Source organism: Pristiophorus japonicus, chromosome 13 (assembly GCF_044704955.1).
Source record: "Pristiophorus japonicus isolate sPriJap1 chromosome 13, sPriJap1.hap1, whole genome shotgun sequence".
NCBI lineage: Eukaryota > Metazoa > Chordata > Chondrichthyes > Pristiophoridae > Pristiophorus > Pristiophorus japonicus.
In genome coordinates, this window is record NC_091989.1 from 120239284 (window position 1) to 120261245 (window position 21962).

At 40.9% G+C, this 21962-nt stretch overlaps 1 protein-coding gene across 3 annotated transcripts in view; it reads left to right on the forward strand.

The window, feature by feature from the left end:
- The window catches only part of ranbp10 (RAN binding protein 10), a 190192-nt gene extending 170916 nt beyond the window's left edge, over positions 1 to 19276 (forward strand). For all 3 annotated transcript variants that reach the window (XM_070897955.1, XM_070897956.1, XM_070897957.1), the window contains 3 exons: positions 7428 to 7573; positions 11306 to 11417; positions 12709 to 19276. In XM_070897955.1, the coding sequence (XP_070754056.1) occupies positions 7428 to 7573; positions 11306 to 11417; positions 12709 to 12839 (389 nt within the window). In that variant the 3' untranslated portion in view covers positions 12840 to 19276. The remainder of the gene's footprint in view (positions 1 to 7427; positions 7574 to 11305; positions 11418 to 12708) is intronic.
- The last annotated feature ends 2686 nt before the right edge of the window (positions 19277 to 21962 follow it).

Consider the following 21962-nt stretch of genomic DNA (forward strand, 5'->3'; position numbering starts at 1 on the left):
CTTACTTCCCTCAATAACCTTGGATGCATCCCATCTGGAACGAGTGACTTTTCTACTTTAAGTACTGCCAGCTTTTTAAGTACCTCCTCTTTATCTATTTTTATGGATGCGTCTATTTGTACTAACTGAAATGCAGCCGTTTCTCTGATTGGCTCTCCAGACCTATTGCTGATTGGTCCCCTTGCAGGATAAGCCACACCCTGAAGTTCCTCTGGAATGTGTAACTGGAACCACCCAGCCCAAGTTTTGTGAATTTCCAATTTGTAATTCGATCCATTTTAACTTCAGAAGCTCAGAGGATAGATCTCCCCAAAAGCTATCAAGTTCCAGCGGAAGTACATTACCCCAGCGTAAGTGCATCCCTCCGCCAGCTGAAGACCCTTACCCAAGCACAAGACCTTACCACCCCCATAGATGGAGCATTGTGTGCGGATTGTTAACATGTTTATTGGGTATGAAGTGAATAGTGACAGTGTCGTGACTTCTGGATTTCATCCACCTCAGCGATGTCCCTTGTAACATAAGCACCGAGCTTACACAACACCAGGGGGTAGGAAGAATGTGATCCGTTTTCTCTGATTTCCTGCTCTCCCCTCTGATCCCTCTGATCACCCCCACCACCTGTGTGTCACTCTCTCTGCCCCCCGCCCCCCCCCCCCCCCCCCCCCCCAAGCTCTTTCTTTCCGCCTGCCTCTCGCTCTCCCTGCCGCTGTGGGAGGCTCGGGACTCGGCACCACGGGAGGCTCAGCAGATGCATTCGGCTGCTCACTGGAGGCAACGTGGTGTTGGACGCATGCGCAGAAAAGGGTTAGTAAGAATTGTGCTGGGGAGGGAGGGGGTGGAGCAGAGTCAGTGATATTTGTCCTAACTCTCGTTTCTGGGCATCCGTATTTTTAACTTATTCAATATTGTTACTACCTCCTTTACTGTGATATTGGCAGCATCCTTTTCTCTAGTGAAGACAGATGCAAAGTATAGTACCTCAGCCATGCTCTCTGCCTCCACAAAAAGATTTTTTTTTGTCCCGAATCAGCCCACGCTTCCTTTGACTATGCTTTTACTATTTATGTGTTTATAAAAGACCTTTGGATTCCCTTTTATGTTAGCCACTAATCTATTCTAATACTCTCTCTTTGCCCCACGTATTGCCTTTTTTTAGAACTCTTACAGTAAAGAACCAAGCTGAATACAGAATTATGGACCTTGCATTTGTCATAAGCTTCCTTTTTCTGTTTCTTTTTAATCTCTACATCTTTAGTCATCCAGGGAGCTCTAGCATTGGATGCTCTTCCTTTCCTCTTCATGGGACTATGTCTACTTTGTACGCGAATTATCTTCCGTTTGAAGGCCCCCCATTGTTTAACTACTGTTTTGGCAACCAATTGTTGATTCCAATCCATGTGGACCAGATCCCCTATCAGCACACTGAAATTAGCCCTCCTCTAGTTCAGTATTTTTGCGCTTGATTTGTTTTTTGTCCTTTTCCCTCTCCTCAAAAAAAAAAATCCACCCTTGACCCCTCTGTCCTTGCAAACTATCATCCCGTCTCCAACCTCCCTTTCCTCTCCAAAGACCTTGAATGTGTTGTCGCCACCCAAATCAGTGCCCGTCTTTCTCGCAACTCCATGTTTGAATCTCTCCAATCGGGTTTCCGCCACTGCCACAGTACTAAAAAAGCCCTTTATCAAAGTCACAAATAACAAACTAAAAGTATAATAATGAATAGTCAGCATGGGTTTTGAAAGGGAAAATCTTGCATGACCAACCTTATTGAATTTTTTGAAGAGGTAACAGAGAGAGTAGACAATGGTAATGCAGTAGATGTAATTTATCTAGATTTTCAAAAGGCCTTCGATAAGGTATCCCATAATAGACTAATGAATAAGGTCAGAGAATGTGGAGTCAGGGGACAAGTAGCAGAATAGATCGCTAGCTGTCTTCAAGACAGAAAGCAGAGAGTGGGAGTAAAGGATAGCTATTCACAATGGCAGAAGGTGGGTAGTGGTATTGGTGCTGGGACCACTGCTGTTCACAATTTACATTAACGATTTAAACTTTGGAATCAAAAACACAATTTCTAAATTTGCGGATGATACCAAATTGATGGGATAGTCAATACTGAGGAGGACTGCAACAAATTACAGGGGTACATTAATAAACTTGCAGAATGGGGAAATAATTGGCAAATGAAGTTCAACACAGATAAATGTAAGGTTTTACATTTTGGTAGGAAGAATAGAAAGGTCACTTATTACTTGGAAGATGCGAGTCTAGGCACGGTAGAGAAACAAAGGGATCTCGTACAAATACACCATTCACTATAAGTTGCGCCACAGGTTAGCAAGGTCATAAAAAAAGCAAACCCAATAACTTAGGGTTTATTTCTAGAGATGCCCAGTTCTACATCACCACCACCTCTCTTGACCCCTCCACAGTCTCTGATTTGTCACACTGCTTGTCTGACATCCAGTCCTGGATGAGCAGAAATTTCCTCGAACTAAATATTGGAAAGACCAAAGCTACTGCCTTCGATCCCTGCCACAAAGTCCATTCTTTAGCCACAAACTCCATTCCTCCCACTGGCAACTTTGAGGGTGAACCAGACTGTTTGCAACCTTGGTGTTATATTTGACACCGGGGTGAGCTTCCGACTACATATCCGTTCCACCAAAACTGGCCTACTTCCAACTCTGTAACATTGCCTGACTCCACCTCTGCCTCAGCTCATCTTCTGCTGAAACCCTCGTCCTTTGCCTTTGTTGCCTCTAGACTTGACTATTCCAATGTCCTCCTGGCCGGACTTCCATCTTTCACCCTACATAAACTTGAGCTCGTCCACTGCTGTCTAACTCGCATTAAGTCCCGTTCACCCATCACCCCTGTGCTCACTGAATCTCGGTGGCTCCCAGTCCGGAAACGGAATTTTAAAATTCTCATCCTTGTTTTCATATCCCTCCATGGCCTTGCCCCTCTCTATTTCTGTAGCCTCCTTGAGCCCTACAAGCCTTTGAGATCTCTACGCTCCTCCAATTCTGGCCACTTATGCATCCTTGATTTTAATTGCTCCATATTCAGCTGTTCAGGCCTTAAGCTCTGGAATTCCCTCCCTATGGGCCCAAGTTTCCACACGATAAGAAACGGGCGCCCCTCCGAGCTGGGTGCCCGTTTTTCGCGCCTAAAACGGCGCCTAAAAAAAAAATCGCGATTCTGGAGCGTTCTGCAGCTCCTTGTCTGCCTGGCGCGGCGCCCAGGGGGGGCGGAGCCTACACGCACCGATTTTGTAAGTGGGAGGGGGCGGGTACTATTTAAATTAGTTTTTTTCCTGCCGGCAATGCTGTGCGTGCGCGTTGGAGCGTTCGCGCATGCTCAGTGTGAAAAAAACATTGGCACTCGGCCATTTTTGTAGTTCTTTGTAGCTGTTTAATTTTTGGAACATTTTTTTTAATAAAAGCACATTGCCATCAGCACTTGTAGCCTTCTCACTGTCTCCTCCCCCCCCCCCCCGCGGGAAGAACGGGCGCCTCCTCTCACCCCCCCCCCCCCCCCCGCGGGAAGAACGGGCGCCTCCCCCCCCCGCGGGAAAGAACGGGCGCCTCCTCCTTCCCCCCCCCCCCCTCCACGGGAAGAACGGGCGCCTCAGGCTGACTGCAGCATTCTCTGTGCCTGAAGCACTTTCACACAGGTAGGAAGATGGTTTATTTAATCTTTTCTTTGCTTATAAATGTTTATTCAGGTTGGATTTATTTTAATAATATTTGTAGAAGTATAAATAAGGATTTATTGTAGAATTTAATGAGTTCCCTTCCCCCTCCCCCCCCCCACCTTGTTCTGGGCGCCTAATTTGTAACCTACGCCTGATTTTTTTAATGTGTAGAACAGGTTTTTTCAGTTCTACAAAAATCTTCACTTGCTCCATTCTAACTTAGTTTGGAGTACGTTTTCACTGTGGAAACTTTGAAATCAGGCGTCAGTGGCCGGACACGCCCCCTTTTGAAGAAAAAATTCTGTTCCAAAGTAGAACTGTTCTACCTGACTAGAACTGCAGAAAAAAAAATGTGGAGAATTGCGATTTCTAAGATAGTCCGTTCTCCACCAGTTGCTCCTAAAAATCAGCCGCAAATCATGTGGAAACTTGGGCCCTAAATCTCTCCGCCTCTCCACCGCTCCTTCTTCAATACACTTCTTAAAACCTACCTCCATGTCTAAGCTTTTAGTCATCTGTCCTAATAGCTCCTTATGTGGCACGGTGTCAAATTTTGTTTGATGACGCTCCTGTGAAGCCTCTTGGGACATTTTACTACATTAATACTGCTATATAAATGCTGCTTGTTGTTGTTTCCATAACTATTTTAAACCTGATCACTGTCCCCCAAAGGCTTCCCCACTGAAACATGCTCCACATGCCCCACATCAATTCCCAGAAATAAATCCAGCACTGCTTCCTTTCCCATTGGGCTGGAAACACACTGATCAAGAAAGTTCTCTTGTGCACATTTCAGGAATTCCAACCCCTCTTTTCCCTTTACACTGTTACTATCCCAGTCTCTATATATAGGATAATTGAATTCCCCCATTATCACTACTCCCTAGTTTTTTCAACTTTCTGTAAGGTGCATGAATATTTGCTCCTTTATCTCCTTCCCACTATTTGGTGGCCTTTCATATACACTCAGTAGTGTAATAGCTGCTCTATCCTTCATTCTAACCAAATCGATTCCGTCTTTGACACCTCAACTAAATCATCCCTTTCCAGTGCTATCATACATTTTTTTTTGATCAATACTGCCACTACCACCCCCTTCCTTTTTTTCCTTCCCTTTCTTGAATGCCTTGTAGCCAGGAATATTAAATTCCCAATCCTCCCCTTCTTTGATCCTGGTCTCTGTTATTGCTTCATTGTGGAATGTGGCGACATGCAGCTCACCAACCTTATTTACCACACTATATACATTTACACATGTGCACTCCAAACTCACATTTACCTCCTGTCTGATCCCAAGAGCTCACCACCTCCTTCCCACCTGCTGAGAGAGTTCCAAGTTTGGCCGGGAGATGATCAGCTGGACCTGCCCACTCGTAGGGAAATCTGGGACTGGTGGAGGAAAAGGTTGCTCACCGCAACCCCTATTATTGAACAGGAACTCCAGAACTGGTGGAAGTAAGGGTATCTCACCACTGTTGCTTCCCCCGTCACTTCACTCCTTTCCCTGTCCTGTCTGTTTCCCTCTTCCCCCTACCCACCGGCTTCCCCATCCGGGTTCAGTTATCGCACCTGCCCTTAAACTTTGCATGACCTGAACACTATACTTGGTCTTGATGTCACAGGAGATTGGCTGGTATAATAATAAACAAGGACCTATAGTACAATTTTAAAATGGGAATTGAATTACATCTGCATGCCCCTGTCCAATTAACCTCTGTGTTCTAAACCCATTTCCCTTGAAGACTACAACATTTGGTCTTGACTCCCCATGTACAGTGCACAGGAGATGGATTCATTTTGTTTATATATAAAATTAAAATAGCACAGTATTGATCACAGTAAATGAGAGGACACTTTTTTTGCTTCTCTGTGACTTTCTTTCTTTTCATCTGTCATCGTCAATATTTATTCTGCTTTTGATTTGGGTGGGTGGTGCTTTCTCTTCCATTTTTGGCCTTATTCACATGTTTGTCTGTTTTATAACCCTTGCCTTCCTCAAAAATTCATGCCCCCTGCCGAATCACACAATCTTCACTCAACCTTAACTCCCTGTGCCTTAAATCCCACTCTCTGAATTCCAAATATGCCCCTTTAATCTCTCCAGCCTCCTCTATAATCTTCAGAATTACATATAATTTTATTCAATCTCTGTTCGATTACATTATCTTCACTCATCTGCCCCCTGAATAGCATCCATCCCCCATTAATTCTAACACTTCCCCCTCAATCCCACTATTTTCTCCAATGCTCCTTCAATTGTATCATGCTTCATCAACAATGCTGTTCCCTTATCTAGTTGTCTATTAATCATCGTTGCACCCTGAGGTCATTCCTTCTCCTATGCTGCCTCCACCTATCAATATCAAGTCCTACCCTTATAGTGCCCACTAGTGTCAGCCAAAAGTCTTTGGAAGTGCGGGATGAGCCCTATTTTTCGAGCTGCATTTTTGGACTTTTTTTTCCTTTTTCTCTTTCAATAGTATTTAAATTTAGTTCCTATATGCGCTGGTTTGCTGCCAAATCTTCAACACTTTCAGCAGCCTCCACCCCCACACCTGAACCCTAGCCAGTTTCTGCAGCCTGTACCCAAATCTTCACTGCTTTCAAATGGCAGTTATGTTTTCAAAGTGTAGCCTGAGTATTTACAATTTTTGCCAAATCAATCATAACCACTCATAATACTTTCAACATTAAAAATCTGTCCTTTGCAAGGTGTAGCTGTGTGTACTGAATTTAAACTGTAAAACACTTTTAAATTTCCCTCTGGCCTGCAGCTCGTAATGTGCCTTTCCATCCTTGTTGCTCACCTTTGCTGCTTTAGGCAATTCACCTACCAAAGTTTTGCATTGAGCCTTCAGGCCTTGGGCCAGGCAATATTTTGCTTGCAGCTGTGCACTATAGTTTTAAAATATATTCCTCCTTTCTGGCCCCATTTGCCTTCTCAACCCAATCCCACTAATTTATTTTTTGCCTCTCTTCTCAACCTCACATCTCCCAACCCACTGCTCACATTCCAGGCAACGTGCACCACTGAAATTTTGATATGTCTCCCTTCCTGCACTTGCCAGCAGAACATATGGTATGCCCCCTAGATACCTCACCAACCATCAGACAATGCAGTCTGAGGCTCTTGCCAGCTCTCTTGCCCCACCTGACTGGTGTGCACAGCCAATGCAGGAAAATATTACCTACATCCTTCAGCAGCTCCCTTCGCCATCACTATCACCACCATCTCTCACCAGAAATAGCAAAAGAAAACAAGGGAAACAGCTATAAATGAAGAGAAAGGGAATGAAAATAGAAGGCAAAACAGAGAGACAAAAGAAGAGGAGAGAAAAAGAATGGCACAGAAAGACAAGCAGAATAGTAGGGACAGGAATACCAAAATGACAACAGCATGCACAAATAATAGATCATATCCTCCAATTTACCATGATAAATGCTACAAGAGGTCTACTAAAAGTCTTGCATATTGAATGCATTTCCTGTCAGCACTGCTGTCACATTTCAGCTATCCTCTGGCTCCATGAGCAATACAACTGAAAGTGTGTGTGTGTCCAACCTACAAATATTTTGACAATTATCTTTTGGCTAATATGCAGCAGTTGACTTGTATAAAGCCTCCATAGTTGGGTAAATCCTAAATTTAGTTTGTGTCATCATTGTATTAAGTCTTTGTCAGATTTTTGATATTCTTTTGTGTAAATTAATTCCCCCATTATAGAGGACAGCTGCCCTCAGCGTCAGCTCTGCGGAGGTAACCAAGCTGCAACAGAGCGCATGATCCAGTTTGGACGGGAGTTGCAAGCTTTGAGTGAACAACTTTGCCGAGAATATGGAAAAAATGCCACGCACAAAAAAATGTTACAGGTATTTCCTACATTACTATTTGCTTTAAAAGTTCCAGCAGAGAGGATTGTCTAATTGGTGGCCCCATTGCTAACCCTCTGGCAGTTCCACTTTATAATCAGTTTCCAAAAGGTGCAGGTTTCCCAAAGTCACAACGAGGAACAGGCAACAAAAAATATTTCACTTCACCGACTGCACCATCTGAAATCCTTTACACTCCACATCCTTTACCAGACAGCATCAGATGGTTCAAAAATATAGTTAGATTGCCAGCACAATTCTTCATTTGGTTGACCTAGTGAAAAGTGATTAATCTGAGGGCCAATTGTGGCTGAGGTTGAAATTTATTCTTGATTAGAAGTCATGCTTGATCTACCTGTAGTGCTATTTGTCACCTGTCATGTTTTGACTATTTTATCACAGAAAGGATTTGAAAGAGAGTTCATTTTAAATATTGTTTTTTAAAAACTGTATTCACACAAGTCTTTTTTTTTTTAAAAAAAGACTGTGACAAAGATGGTTAAAATACTAATAAGCTAGGCATTAAAGATATTTTATAAGAACATAAAAATTAGGAGTAGGCCATAAGGGCCCTCAAGCCTGCTCCACCATTCAATAAAATCATGGCTGATCTTCGACCTCAACTCCACTTTCCTGCACGATCTCCTTATCCCTTGATTCCCCAGAGTCCAAAAATCTTTATCTATCAGCCTTGAATATACTCGACGATTCAGCATCCACAGCCCTTTGGGGTAGAGAATTCCAAAGATTCACAACTCTGAATGAAGAAATTCTTCCTCATCTCAGTCTTAAATGGCTGACCCCTTATCCTGAGACTATGCCCCCTAGTTCTAGACTCCCCAGCCAGGAGAAACTACCTCTCAGCATCTACCCTGTAAATCCCCCTCAGAATCTTGTATGTTTCAATGAGATCACCTCTCATAGAGTATAGGCCCAATCGGCTCAATCTCTCCTCATAAGACAACCCTCTCATCCCAGGGATCAATCAAGTGAACCTTTGTTGCACTGCCTCTAAGGCAAGTATGTCCTCCCTCTCGTAAAGAGACTGTGCTCAGTAACTCCAGGTGTGGTCTCACCAAAATCCTGCACAATTGTAGTAAGACTTCCTTACTCCTGTACTCCAACCTCCTTGCAGTAAAGGCCAACATGCCATTTGCCTTCCTAATTGTTTGCTGTACTTGCATGCTAACTTTCTGTGTTTCCTGTACAAGGACACCAAAATCCCTCTGAACATCAACATTTAATAGTTTCTCATTTAAAAAATATTCTGTTTTTCTATTCTTCCTACCAAAGTGAATAACCTCATATTTCCCCACATTATACTCTATCTGATACCTTATTATCCACTTACTTAACCTGTCGATACCCCTCTGCAGGCTCTTTGTGTTCTCCTCACAGCTTACTTTCCCACCTAGCTTTGTATTGTCAGCAAACTTAGATACATTGCACACAGTCCCTTCATCCAAGTCATTAATATAGATTGTAACTATCTGAGGCCCAAGCACTGATCTTTGCGGCACCCCACTTGTTACAGCCTGCCAACGAAAAATGACCCATTTATCCCTACTCTCTTTTCTTTCAGTTAATCAATCCTCTATCAATGCTAATATATTTCCACCAACCCCATGAGCCCTTATCTTGTGTAACAATTTTCTCAAAGAATGAAAACAATAAGCATGTTGTTAACTTGTTGTTAAAGAGGTCACTGGTCCCGGATTCTGGGCAGGGGTTGTCTGGCATAGCCTCTTCTGGTTGTATATGGTGGGAGATAAAAGTAGGGATAGAAAGACTCACTGACAATCAAGTTTATTACACAGCTGTGCTGCAATGGCAAACTATTGTCAGACTTGGAGGATTAGAATCCAGGACGATAATTATTTTGTTTAAATCAAGCAAGACAAGTCGCTAATGTGGGGAAGTGTAACGTGTACATTATTTTGTATTCTTGCACAAAGACAAGTTACATTGATTAACTAAATTAGTCTAATCACTTCGTATGTTCACTTTCCGTAAAATAAAGCATAACTATTTGTATCTGGCCTTGTATTTTAAGGTTGTGCTCTCCAATCTTTTCAAAGGCAGACCGAGAAAACAAGGCCAGATATGAATCATTAAGCTATTTTATTTCACAACAAGAAACATACAGAGCAATTGTTATGATCGGATATAGCTTGGTTCAATCAGTACAAGTTGTCTTCACGTAATAGTAAACATGCTATGCTTCCGTACATTAGTGAATCATCTTGCTTGACTTAAACAAGATAATTCTAAGTACCCTCCTGCATTCTAACCTTCTGAGTCTGGTGAAAGCTTGTTCTCAGCTTTGTGTTTTTAAAATCTTGATTGTCAGGGAGTCTTTCTGGCCCTATTTTGTAATCATTCTTTACTCATAACTACTGAGGAGGGCCTATGGCACACCACCCCTGCCTTGACAACCCTGCATCAAGAACCTCCGAACACAATGGGTATGAGGTGTTTATCAATTGCTGAGGCAGACTTAACAAATTTTCTTTTTGTTTTAAACTTGTGAATAAACTTTGCTTTGAAACCCCAACATTTAAATGTAACTTTTTTCTAAATCCTTTCTGGACAAATAAATATCAAAAATTCCCAAATGGTGACACCACCTTGTACTACTATTTGTTTCAATCCGATTGGATCATCTGATGTGCTTATGCATCAGAAGGTTGTGTCACAGAAAGATGGGGAAAGAGCACTGTTCACTCCACTGACTTCTTGATCTTCGCTGAGCACTTCTTAGCTGAGGAACAACATTGGCAGTGACCTGAGAGCAGGTCATCTATTGTTTAGGATGAAGGAGATACCTACAAGAAAACCGAAGCCATTGTCTTTGGTCCCCGCCACAAACTGCATTCCCAAGCTATTGACTCCATCTCTCTCCCCAGCATCTATCTGAGGCTAAACCAGGCTGTTTGCAACCTAGGCATCATATTTGACCCTGAACTGAGCTTCCGGCCACATTTCCGTAGCATAACTAAAACCACCTGTTTCCACCTCCGTAACATTGCCCATCTCTGCCCCTGCCTCAGCTCATCTGCTGCTGAAACCCTCATCCATGCCTTTAGACATGACTTGACTACTCCCACGTAAACTTGAGGTCATCCAAAACTTGGCAGTCCGTGACCTAAGTCGCACCAAGTCCCGATCACTCATCACCCCTGTGCTCGCTGACCTACATTGGCTCCCGATTAAGCAACACCTCAATTTCAAAATTCTCATCCTTGTTTACAAATCCTTCCATGGCCTTGCCCCTCCCTATCTCTGTAATTACTTTCAGCCTCACAGCCCCACGCGATGTCTGCATTCCTCAAATTCTGCCCTCTTGAACATCCCTGATTATAAATACTCAACCATCGATGGCCGTGCCTTCAGCTGCCTGGGCTGTAAGCTCTGGAACTCCCTCTCTAAACCTCTCTGCCTCTCTACCTCTCCTCCTTAAAACCTACCTCTTTGACCAAGCTTTTGTTCATCTGCTGTAATTTCTTCTTACGTGGCTTGGTGCCAAATTTATTTGTTTTGTCTTATAACACTGCTGTGAAGTGCCTTGGGACATTTTACTACTTTAAAGGTGCTATATAAATAAAAGTTGTTATTTTACATTTGGGAAAGTAGAAGGTCCAAAAAGAAATAGGGAGCAGAGAAATCTGATGTGGTAGTAAAGCTTTTTTTTTAATCGCAGCTGTAACACAATTTTTTATCTATCTTCTCCAGGATGCATTTAGCCTGCTAGCGTACTCTGATCCTTGGAGCTGTCCCGTTGGGCAGCAGCTCGACCCTATCCAGAGGGAACCTATCTGTGCTGCCCTTAATAGTGCTATTTTAGGTAAGCAGCAAAAATAAAAGCACGGGTATGCTAAGCAGCTTTGAGTCCTTTTGAATAGTGATTGGGTTAGAAATTGGACCTCATTGCGCCAATTTTACGAAGGCCAATTTCGGGGACCAACGTTCCATGGCCAAAGTAAGCCTGAAAAATGTCCGACCTGATAATTGAGTCGGGCTGTTTTTCCGGTGTCTGGTGGCTGCATATAACAAACATTATGCCTCTTACATATGTAAACGAGGGGCTTCATACCTGTTTTAGCATCCCTCTCCCCAGTGAAATTGGTTACCAATGAATGGAGAAGGAGCCTGGTCTGCTCCATTTGAGATCCTTCAGCAGTTGTTGAGGCCTAAGCAGCAGTCATCAGCAAAAGGTGAGTTTTGTTTTTGAGAAAAATTTATAATTCATTCCCGTGGAGCCAGGATGACCAGAAATGTTCCCCCGACTCCACATTACTCCTAATCAACCCCTCCACTGTTGTCGCTCCACCCACCCAGACCTGCCTTCGAGCCCCTTAAAGCAATGAAATAATTGACCAGATCATCTGTTGTGGGTGTTGGTTGAGGCATAAATGTTTGGCCAGGACACCGGGAGAACTCCCCTGCTTTTCTTCATAATATCCACCCAAGAAGGCAGATGGGGCCTCGGATTAACATCTCATCCAAAAGACAGTACCAGTGCCTCTGACAGTGCAACACTTCCTCAGAGGGAAGTCATTATTGAATAGATTTTTTGACACATGCCAGTCAGTCTTTAAACCTCCAGATTAAAATGACCAAAGTAAAAATTCACTGCATCATCGCCAAATAATGTCAGACCTGCTCTGGCCTGGGAATGTGTCACATTCTTGCTGGATGTGCTGGTTTTCTTCTGTTTAGCAGCCTCAATCCTCATGTTCAGCCAAGCACACACTAACAACATATCCCAGAAATGCAACAATATTTTAAAATGCCAACTGGACAGTGAGGATACAGCTTCCTCAAGCAGGATCCAATTGATTTCAGACTATGGTCAGTTGATAAATGTTGCTTGTTCTCAGCCTAGCTGCTGGATGAAACACCAGGTGAAAGATGTGCCCATCTCAATGGAAGAAAATCTGAGGTAATCTGATTATCCCCTGTTATGATTGCACCTTCCCAGTTGATGTATTTTTTGGGAGGAGAAAAGAGTGAGTAAAAATGCAGTATTTTAGATGAGGAGCGATGAACTGTATGATTTGTGGGGCTATAGCATGCGTGGTAGTGCAATGGTAAAACTGACCTTATTTGTTTGTTCCTCCCTCTTTCACACACAGAATCTCAGAATCTGCCAAAGCAGCCACCATTGATGCTTGCACTGGGCCAGGCCTCCGAATGCCTTCGGCTGATGGCACGTGCAGGGATTGGATCCTGTTCATTTGCCAGAGTGGATGACTATTTGCACTAGCTGCTGTGGCAGTGGAAAGACCTCAGAGACTGCCCCCTCACCTCCTGTTCAAGACCTACAACAACCCCTCCCCTCTTCTCGAAGACCATCGCACTGCCCACCAGACGGGTGCTGACCGATCTCCTTTCCTGCCAGCATCCTTGTTAACGTTTTATCAGGTTACACGACTGAATGCATTGCAATTTGCAAGAGATCATGGGTGCAGTAGTGCACAGTACAAATGTAGCATATTCCTCTCTGATTTCTTAGTCACTGAGCCACCAGTATTTAGCCCTGGAGGTTTTGTCCTGTGCTAGCCTCTGTTGTTTACTGGTTATCATTAGGGCTGTAACAAAACTCATGTATTTTGAAGCTTTATTCATTTATTTTATTTAACAAGGCACAAATAACGCCTTGGGTTTGTAGCAGCAGTATCTGATGCCGTTTCTGTTCCCCAGCATTAATCGTACTGGTTTAAGCCCAGTCCCCGTTTCCTTTGGCAAAAACACATAGGCACCCAAAGCTTTTGGTGTGTACTATTGCCAAAGCTTTAAATCCCTCCCCCCGCCTCCATTTTCATACCCAATCCTTTGCCAAAAAAATACAATTCTTGGTTACAGCCCTAGTAATCAACCACGTTTGGTTTACATCTTTTCCATGTTCTACCTGTGTATATTTGTGTGGAACAATGCTGCTCATTATCACTTTGCTGTTTGGTTTTGCTGTTCTATTGTTCAGCCTCTAGATGCACAACCATAACTTCCACTCGTTTCTTATCGGGAGACTTACTTTAAAACCAATATCATGTCAGGTTATACAGTATGTGAGTTCTGAGCAGCCTCATACGTTCAACTGTGAGTTCAAATCACATTCTCAAACTGACACCTCCACCAGGCCTTCCCTTCCAGTATGAATGCCACCAGTTCTATCTGGGTCATTTGTCAGCGAGAAATAGAACGGGGTTGGGGGTGAGGGAAATAATGCTAGGCAAGGATAATATGGGTGCAAAGCTAGCTAACTTTCTGGGAGTCTGGGAAACCAAGGCAAAGATCATTTTAGTAGTTGAAGGTATACATTTCTGCAGGTTTACTACAAAACATCCTTCTTTGGAAAGGTTTTCTTGATTTGTTTTTGCTATAATGCAAATTAACCTCTGGGCAAGTTAGTTGACTAGCAGCTGATTCCACTGTTACTTGATTACCACAGCACTGATTCCACAGTTCCAGATAACTACTGGAATATCATTAATTAAACAAACTAGTATTTCTCAAGCTATTAAAACTTTAAAATCAACCAGTTAGTCTTATCAGTACGATAGTCCGACCTAGAAACCACCTCAAAGCAATCATAAGATTACTGCAGCAACATAGGACTAACTCCCCAGATAAACATAAGGATGACAGAATTCCAGACGTGAGCCAAGAAATTTAAACTGCTGTGGATTCCTGTGACTGTCTCGAATGTCATAAAATAGGAACCTAACTACTTGGAAGTCCGTCAGTTCCATAAGTCAGTAATTATTCAAAAAGAATAATGTTGCCATTTGGACAATAAGCATTGATCATGAATTGAAGCAGATTCTGAGTAGTTATTCCAAATGGTAACCAGTAATGACAGAATAGGAACTGCAGTATGTACCTTCCCAGATGTGAACAGTTGCACATTGTAGTTCACCTAGCAGGGTAGGATTGAATGTTGGCTTTTATTAGTTTTTTTTAAATTAGGCCATTACCTCCTCTCATACGCTTTTATATTGGTGCTATTCTAATTCAGATTCAGTGACATCATCTCCCGGCATTTGATGTTAGATTCAGTTCCTTTGTCCTCGAATTAAATCGTCTATAATTCCCAGCGAATAATTTCAAAAAGGAAATGGGGGAATCTCTGTATCTGCATACATTCGGAGATGTAAATTGTGCACACTATAGTCAAATAGCACTGTTCCAATAAACATGAGGTTTTATTGCCCGAGGATCAACTCGCATGATCCCATTTTAACTAGCTGTCCTTTATGCAGTTGACTTGCCCAAGTGCCCTGCAACAGAACTTGGTGATCAAAGTGGAAATAGGGAACCAAAATGACAACATTTGGTAGTTGCAGGAGATGATGATGTGGCTAAACACAACTTCAGTGGAAGGTGGAAACCACTTTGGCAATACTTGAAAAGCAAAATATGAAGGCAAATGGGGAGCTTGCAGACCACTAGGGTCTGAGCAAAGCTGAAATGCCATCTGAGGGTTCAGATAATGCAATACCCTCCACTTTCGGGAGGGTTTTTTTGTCACATCATGGACAAAAAAAAAAAGTTTCATATTAGTTAAAATTTACCAAACCTCTGCAAAGAATGTAATGGTGCAGTGTAGGGTGGATTATTGACGAAACGCACTTCTACAGCTTCAGGAAAATTTTTACTTGTAACCGACATTTTGGTAAAATTGAACTTTCCTTTTTGGCCTTTGAACCATTTATTTTTTTTTAATGGTAAAGATCTACAAGAACATTACAATTCTGTCATTTTTTTTAAAAATCCATTCCACATTTATTTTTTATTCATTATTTTCCACACACAATTCCTCTTCCCATTCTCTCCCAGCTGCTTTTGGGCACTGTTCTCTGCCCAGAGGGAGAGGCCAGACAGCCTCCCCAGGTCCCTGTCCATTCCACATTCATCTACCACACGGAGGTATACAGGACTGATCTGGTATGATGTCTGACCTCCGTTCTGCTCAGCCATATCCCTGGAGCTTGGCAGTGTAGCTTGACTGTCCATTGCACTGCTCTGTGGTGCAGCATGTGGTGTGCTGTCTGGGGGGAAATCTGATATTCTTTGGATGTTTTAGTGAGAGTTTTAGTTATTGAATTTAATACCAGGAATTACAGCATTGTATGGCTGATTTTTCTTTTAATGTACATTTTAATATTTAAGCACTTGTGCAGCCCACAAAGTCCAAGTAATAGAATGTTGTTGATGCAAGATCACTGTTAATGCAGTGATGATAAGTTTCAACTTGCTGGGAGCATGAGAAACCAGACATTACTTGTCATCTATATGCCAAGCTGAGATAGGCAGTTATATGCACCTAGGCATACACACTGATTGAACACAATCCTGCGATCCTGGCATCACCCAAGATTTAATTCTGCACCTGTGGGATTGGGGTACTTTAACTACTATGACTGTGTTTTTCTCCGCAACCAGATTCCTCATGAGGTCCCCTTGCTGCCTGCTTAGGGAGGGTGTAAACATTTGGCTTGTTGACATACTCATGGGTGTCTTCAGCGCCACTCTGTGATTGTTTGACTGAAGATGCAATGGGGCCCGTTAATTTGCTCTTCCATGCATGACTCTGGGTAACAATTAATGAGATCTGCTAATGCACATTTTTCCACTGAAGCTAGGATTTGAACTTGAGGCTTTAGGAGGGGAGTCTACAGCTAAGCAGGTAGTGCATGCAAGATTTCATACATAGAGAATAGAAGAGCACTGATTTACAGTAAAAATCAAAGCAGATTGAACCTGTGATGAATGGAGGAAAGTCCGCTGAGGTGACCAAAATGTCAAAGATCTCTGGAGTTGTGTTGTCTACATTACACAGGAATTAATGGCCACTCCCTGATTAAGCCTGGTTTATCTGGTGAATGTTACATATTAATGTAGATATTTTAAAAGAATTTATAAAAATCAGTATCCATAGATAAATACTCAATCCCCTCCAAATGTCTGGTGGAACATGAAACGAAGGACAGATTATGATGTAGAAACAAATGGGGGAAGAGGGACAGTGACTCACCGGGGCTGCAAAAGCTACAAAACTGCTAGAATTTTATGATCTAACACAAAGGCGACAACATTCCTCGTAATGGCCTAGATTTAATTTTCTTAAATAAATTTGAAAATTATTATAGACCCTTGTATCATCCCTATCAGCTGGTTGGTCTGTAGCACACTGTACAGTGCTGTAAAGCAAGTGTGCATGCAGAGTGGGCAACACCAGGTGGTTTGAGGTGTCATTTACATCTAATACTTTTGTTTTCAGCGTAATAATCTACACCGTTCTTTTTCATTTTAACCTATCTTTTTCATAAGGTTCATGGGGCATTGTAGCCTTTTTAAGTTCAACTCTCATCTTTTGGAAATTCAGCTTTTTAAAGATGTAATACTATGTTAATGTAGGTTGTGCCCTGATGTGACTTGTCTTAAAGTCAATGCTTTATACTTGGATTTGTCATGGGGTTAGTTAAAAGGGAAGGATATGGAATTGATCCATAATCTGATAACTGTTCACCTGTCATAGTTATCTCATTAGTCTGGATTTATTTTTAGAAGGTTTTGATTAAGAGCAGCATACAAGCAGACATTCTTTGTAGATCTCCCCTTCCCATGATACAATATATTCAGTGACATCACAGTGAAGCATTTTGTGCACAATCCACTTTCCCCACAGGAGAGGAAGGGATTGATGAAATGTTTGCTTCAACTGGTCTCTACCCACTATTAAAGCATAAAAATAGGTATCCAGTGTAGATTGAATGACACCAATACATTCACAGATATTTCCATTTGTAAGTTTTTTGATTAGACAACAAGAGATTAGGTTAGTTCCAATTGTTGGATAGCTTGTTATTTTCTGAAAGTTAATAATCTGGAAGAATAGACAGGTATAAATATATCTCCCTTTTTTTCCATAAAAAAAAAATTTGGATTGTGGGATATGCCATTTAATTCCATTTTAACGTCTTAACAAATCCAACTTTATTTTAACACCACATTAACTTTGATATCAAGGCACAACCTGATTCAGTATATTATATTTCCCCTTCATTTTTTGGGGGGGATATGGAAATTAATTCAGATATTTCTCCTGCACAACCATGTCTATCAATTTAAAAAGCAGAAAACTTTTATGCTGGAAAAATCAACAATTTAGTTGTTTGAGAGGGTGCATAATCTTAAGAGTACTTTTTATTTAACCAGATTAGATCAACAAAAGGGGATTGTGTCATGTTGGGACAGTGTTATTCAATAGTAATTGCTAACTAGCCCCAGGTGTGGCTACGGCGATATTTTTTAGCCACATGCACAAAATTAAGTAGAAAACGCCTTGCACACAATACAGGTAGATGTACCTCATGTATATTCATGTACCTCTTACATATACCACCAATCGGTAACCAAGGAAGTAAATAAAGCGGTTACAACAATCAAAAAATATTTGCATACTCTGCTTTTTCTTACAATTTTAGCAACGAATGCACAAAAAGTTAAAGTACACGTGCACATGCCATGTGAATGAATATTGAGATCACAGACCCATTTTTTAATTTACTAATCAGAAGTGTAATGGAGTTAGCCATATCTGGATTCCCAATTTATCAGGCATGGCTAGTGGCTGATTTATTGGACAACACTGTCTTAGGAAATGAAGCAAATGATTTTTATAGCAATCAATCCCTTGGCTTTTTTCATCAGGCTCTCTCAGAATTGTTTTCACTGCATTCCCATCCTTTTGAAAACACATTGGACCAGAAACAGGAGGTTGGGTCAGTTTCGGGACAGCTCATTATCTGCTGCTAGCTGATAATCTACAAATTGACATGACATTAGACTGCCCCTTACTGGAGATCCATTCAGACATTATAGGTCTTGAAATTTCATACTGACTCACGATTGGATAACAATTCTTAATTTTCAGAAGAAAAACGGGGCTTTCAGCTAAATGTTTTTCTGAGTGGCTGCTGGTGACCTTTTATATGTAAAAATAAATGCACTAGCCAAACCAGAATCTACTTGCCAAAACCTACAGACCCTCCTCCCCCAATAATATTAGCAGTAAAAAAAAAAAATGGCAAACAAATGGGCATTCAACTGTCCATAAAGTTAATTTGCTTGCTAACCTTGAAAAGCCTGGAAAATGACATACTGTAATTTAGCAACATGAACTTGTATTCAGTATTGTGTATTTACAAATAATTGAAAGACCAGCAACAGCGGTGTTGGAGACAGTGCTACTGATTGGTCACACTCGCATCCCAGTTGTCACTGTAAGCTGGAAATCTGTATTGTGTACTAGGTAAGTGTGAATGTGAGTGGAGGTGTCATACTATATGACGAGCTACTAACAGCTTTGTAAAACCATGTATTTTCTTTCTTGTTTTTAAAAAAAAAAATGTCTATCAATCAGTGGCGAGGTTGATGTTGTCACCTTAATGAGACAATCTAAAATGATCATTTTGAATTAAAGTTTCTGATTTCATTTTCTGATATCCGTCATTGGAAACAATGCTACTAATTTGTATATTGTCTCACTAACATCTTAAGGTTGCGATTATGCATCATTTTTAATTTTCTTTCTGGTTTATATGCTTTCAGTCCCACTGTCCCCCATGCAGCTACTCTTGACACAACTCAAGTATTTTTGCTGATGTGGGAGACGTTTCACAAAAGTGGTATAATTTACCTCCCGTATCTTCTCTTTCTGCTAAATTTCCCAAATGAGTTCTCATCCTGGATATAACAAACACCAATTTGGAAAGAGAAGCTTGCTGCATTTTAACAGTAACTTACATTTGCACTCACACAAAACCCTGAGGTTGACGCTTTTGAGTTTGTACCAGGCACTTTGAAATATGGGAACAGGAGGTCTCATTTTCCTGATGTTATGAAGTGTACTGAAGCATGGCTTTGATTTTTTTTGTGTGCTCTTTTCCCTTGGTTGGGCTCTGCAAAACTAATGCTGATTTTTTTATTTTATTTTAATTTTCTTTTTTTTTAGAATAAAACAATACAAATGGTGTGACACTATTTAAAGATTTAAAAAATTCTGTTAATCTAGTAATTCTAGTTTTGTGTACTTAACTGTGCTCAGCTTGAAACTATAGTCATTTTGTTTAAAGGAAGGGAAGGGTGATAATAAAATTTTAAATTCTGTATACAGTATAAAATGTATACATTGTAATTTAATGATTTTCTTTTGTTGCTCCAAACTCAGGTATGATACATACAATTACAGCATGGAATGTGAAGCAAGATGTTTCGTTTTACCAACACAAAACTCATGAACTAATTTCTGCTCCATGCTCAATATCAGTTTAGTTTTGTTATGAATTCAATAAATGAACACAAAGTTGTGCATAAGTACAATGGTTGTTCAGTTTGAGCATAGTAAGTATTTGTGAAGCAAAAATTACCCAGTACTAGCATGAACATTTGAGAAACTTTTAAAACAAAAGGAAAACACAAAAAAAAACAAAATATGTATTAGAAATATGTTAAAACAAAATGTATTCTGTTGTATTTTGACAGAATTATTTTTATTAAAATACACAGTCATGTGCTAAATTGCTGTTGGATTTTTAATAACTTCTGCCCGTAGATTTTTTTGCAATTGATCGTGTATATCTTTTCATTGCTACAAACTTAGTTTATAAATTGCAAATTATCAGCAGCTTGTTGATTTCATTAAAATAAAAATGCACAGTAATTGATGAAAAGGTCAAACACATGGTTAAAACATTGTACATTCACAAATCTGGACAGAACTAATGGGCCAAAATTCTCCTTGCTGTCCTACATAGGCCATGGGTCTTTATTTGACTATATTGAGTTTCACGGATCATTTGTCTCAAATTTAAATTGAATTTTTAATGAGGAATTAGTGTAAAACAACATTTTAAATAGCTGCAGCTCCTTTTCCTGAGAAAGTTGGTTATATGATCACTTCATTGACAGCGGATGTGAGCTTCTAACACAATTTTCACATTCAGTTGCTAAGAAAGGCTCAAAAACCTCAACCTTTTTCACCGGAGCAGACACGATTAAGGGGACCGCGGGGGTGGATCAAGATGAGGTTTTCAAAAGTGTGAAAGGTTTTGAGATGGTAAATAGTGCAAAAGATTGTTTCCACTGGTTGGCAAATGGCTATTTAGGACATAAATCCCAGGATTAACACTAAAAGAATAAAAGAAATTGGAAGATTATTTTTCAACTGATAATTAAAACAGGGAATGCTTTGCCATAACTGTAGAAAGGCAATAGTGTAATTCAAAAGGGAATTGGGTAAGGGAGGAAAGGATAGAGAAATTAGGTTAAGTTTGATGGCTCTAGTTGAACAGCTAGTCCAGGTGCGATGGACTTAATGGGTTCTTGTATTGTCAATTCTGATACTGCAATGCTATGTTTTAATATGTATATTTTATGGGGTTGTTTGAGATTTTTTTAAATTGCATCTTAGCCGTCTTCTGCTTCACCCTTCTCAGTAATTATGGAATCATTCTGAAGCTATTTAGGGAGGGAAATTAGCTTCAAATTCAGTCTGTTGTAATACCCAATTTTAAGTCTCCAGAACATTTATCCAGTCTATGCTTCCAGTCAGGGGGCTTGACGTATTGTCTGTAATGAGGTGGCAGAATATTCCAATGGGTAATATTTTGGGACTTGAGTTTCCTCATATCAGCAGCTGAAGTAACACAAAATTACACAACAATCAAGAAATTAGTTGATGGACCACCTATTTAGGATTGGGTCAGATCAGCAGGGACAATGTCACCAGCAGTTAAATTACCAGTTTGCAAGGGGTAGTGTTTATAAGTACTGTTTATTGTCAGTTGTTGGGGAAAGGAAGGGAAAGAAGAAAAAGATGTACAGAACAAGGAAAAACTAAATTACAATTTTAAAAAATCTGTTACAATGGTGCTTGCTGTCCACATGGTAGTGATACATTTAAATTTCAGGTTACAGTGCTGGGAGGGAGCTGCTTCTACTAGCAAACTTTTTTCTCAACATTCATTTAAGAGCTGGAGAGCTCACTCCAGGACTTGAGAACATAAACTAGGCTGATACTCCAGTGGAAACACTATCTTTCAGATGACTGATTAAACTGAGGTCCTATCTGCCTGTTTAGGTAGATGCTCAGGATCTTATTGCACTGCTGGAATAAGAGCAGCTAGTTCTCCGATACCCTGGCCGATATCCCTCCCTCAGTAAATACAGTACCACATTCATTTGTCATTCATCTCATTGCTGTTGGTGGAACATTGTGCACAAAATAATTGCAACGATTCCTGTGCTCCAAAAGCTTTTGCCGTGTGAATCGCTTTGAATGTACTACGTAAATGCATTTTTTTCTTTCTACAGAGAGTTCAAA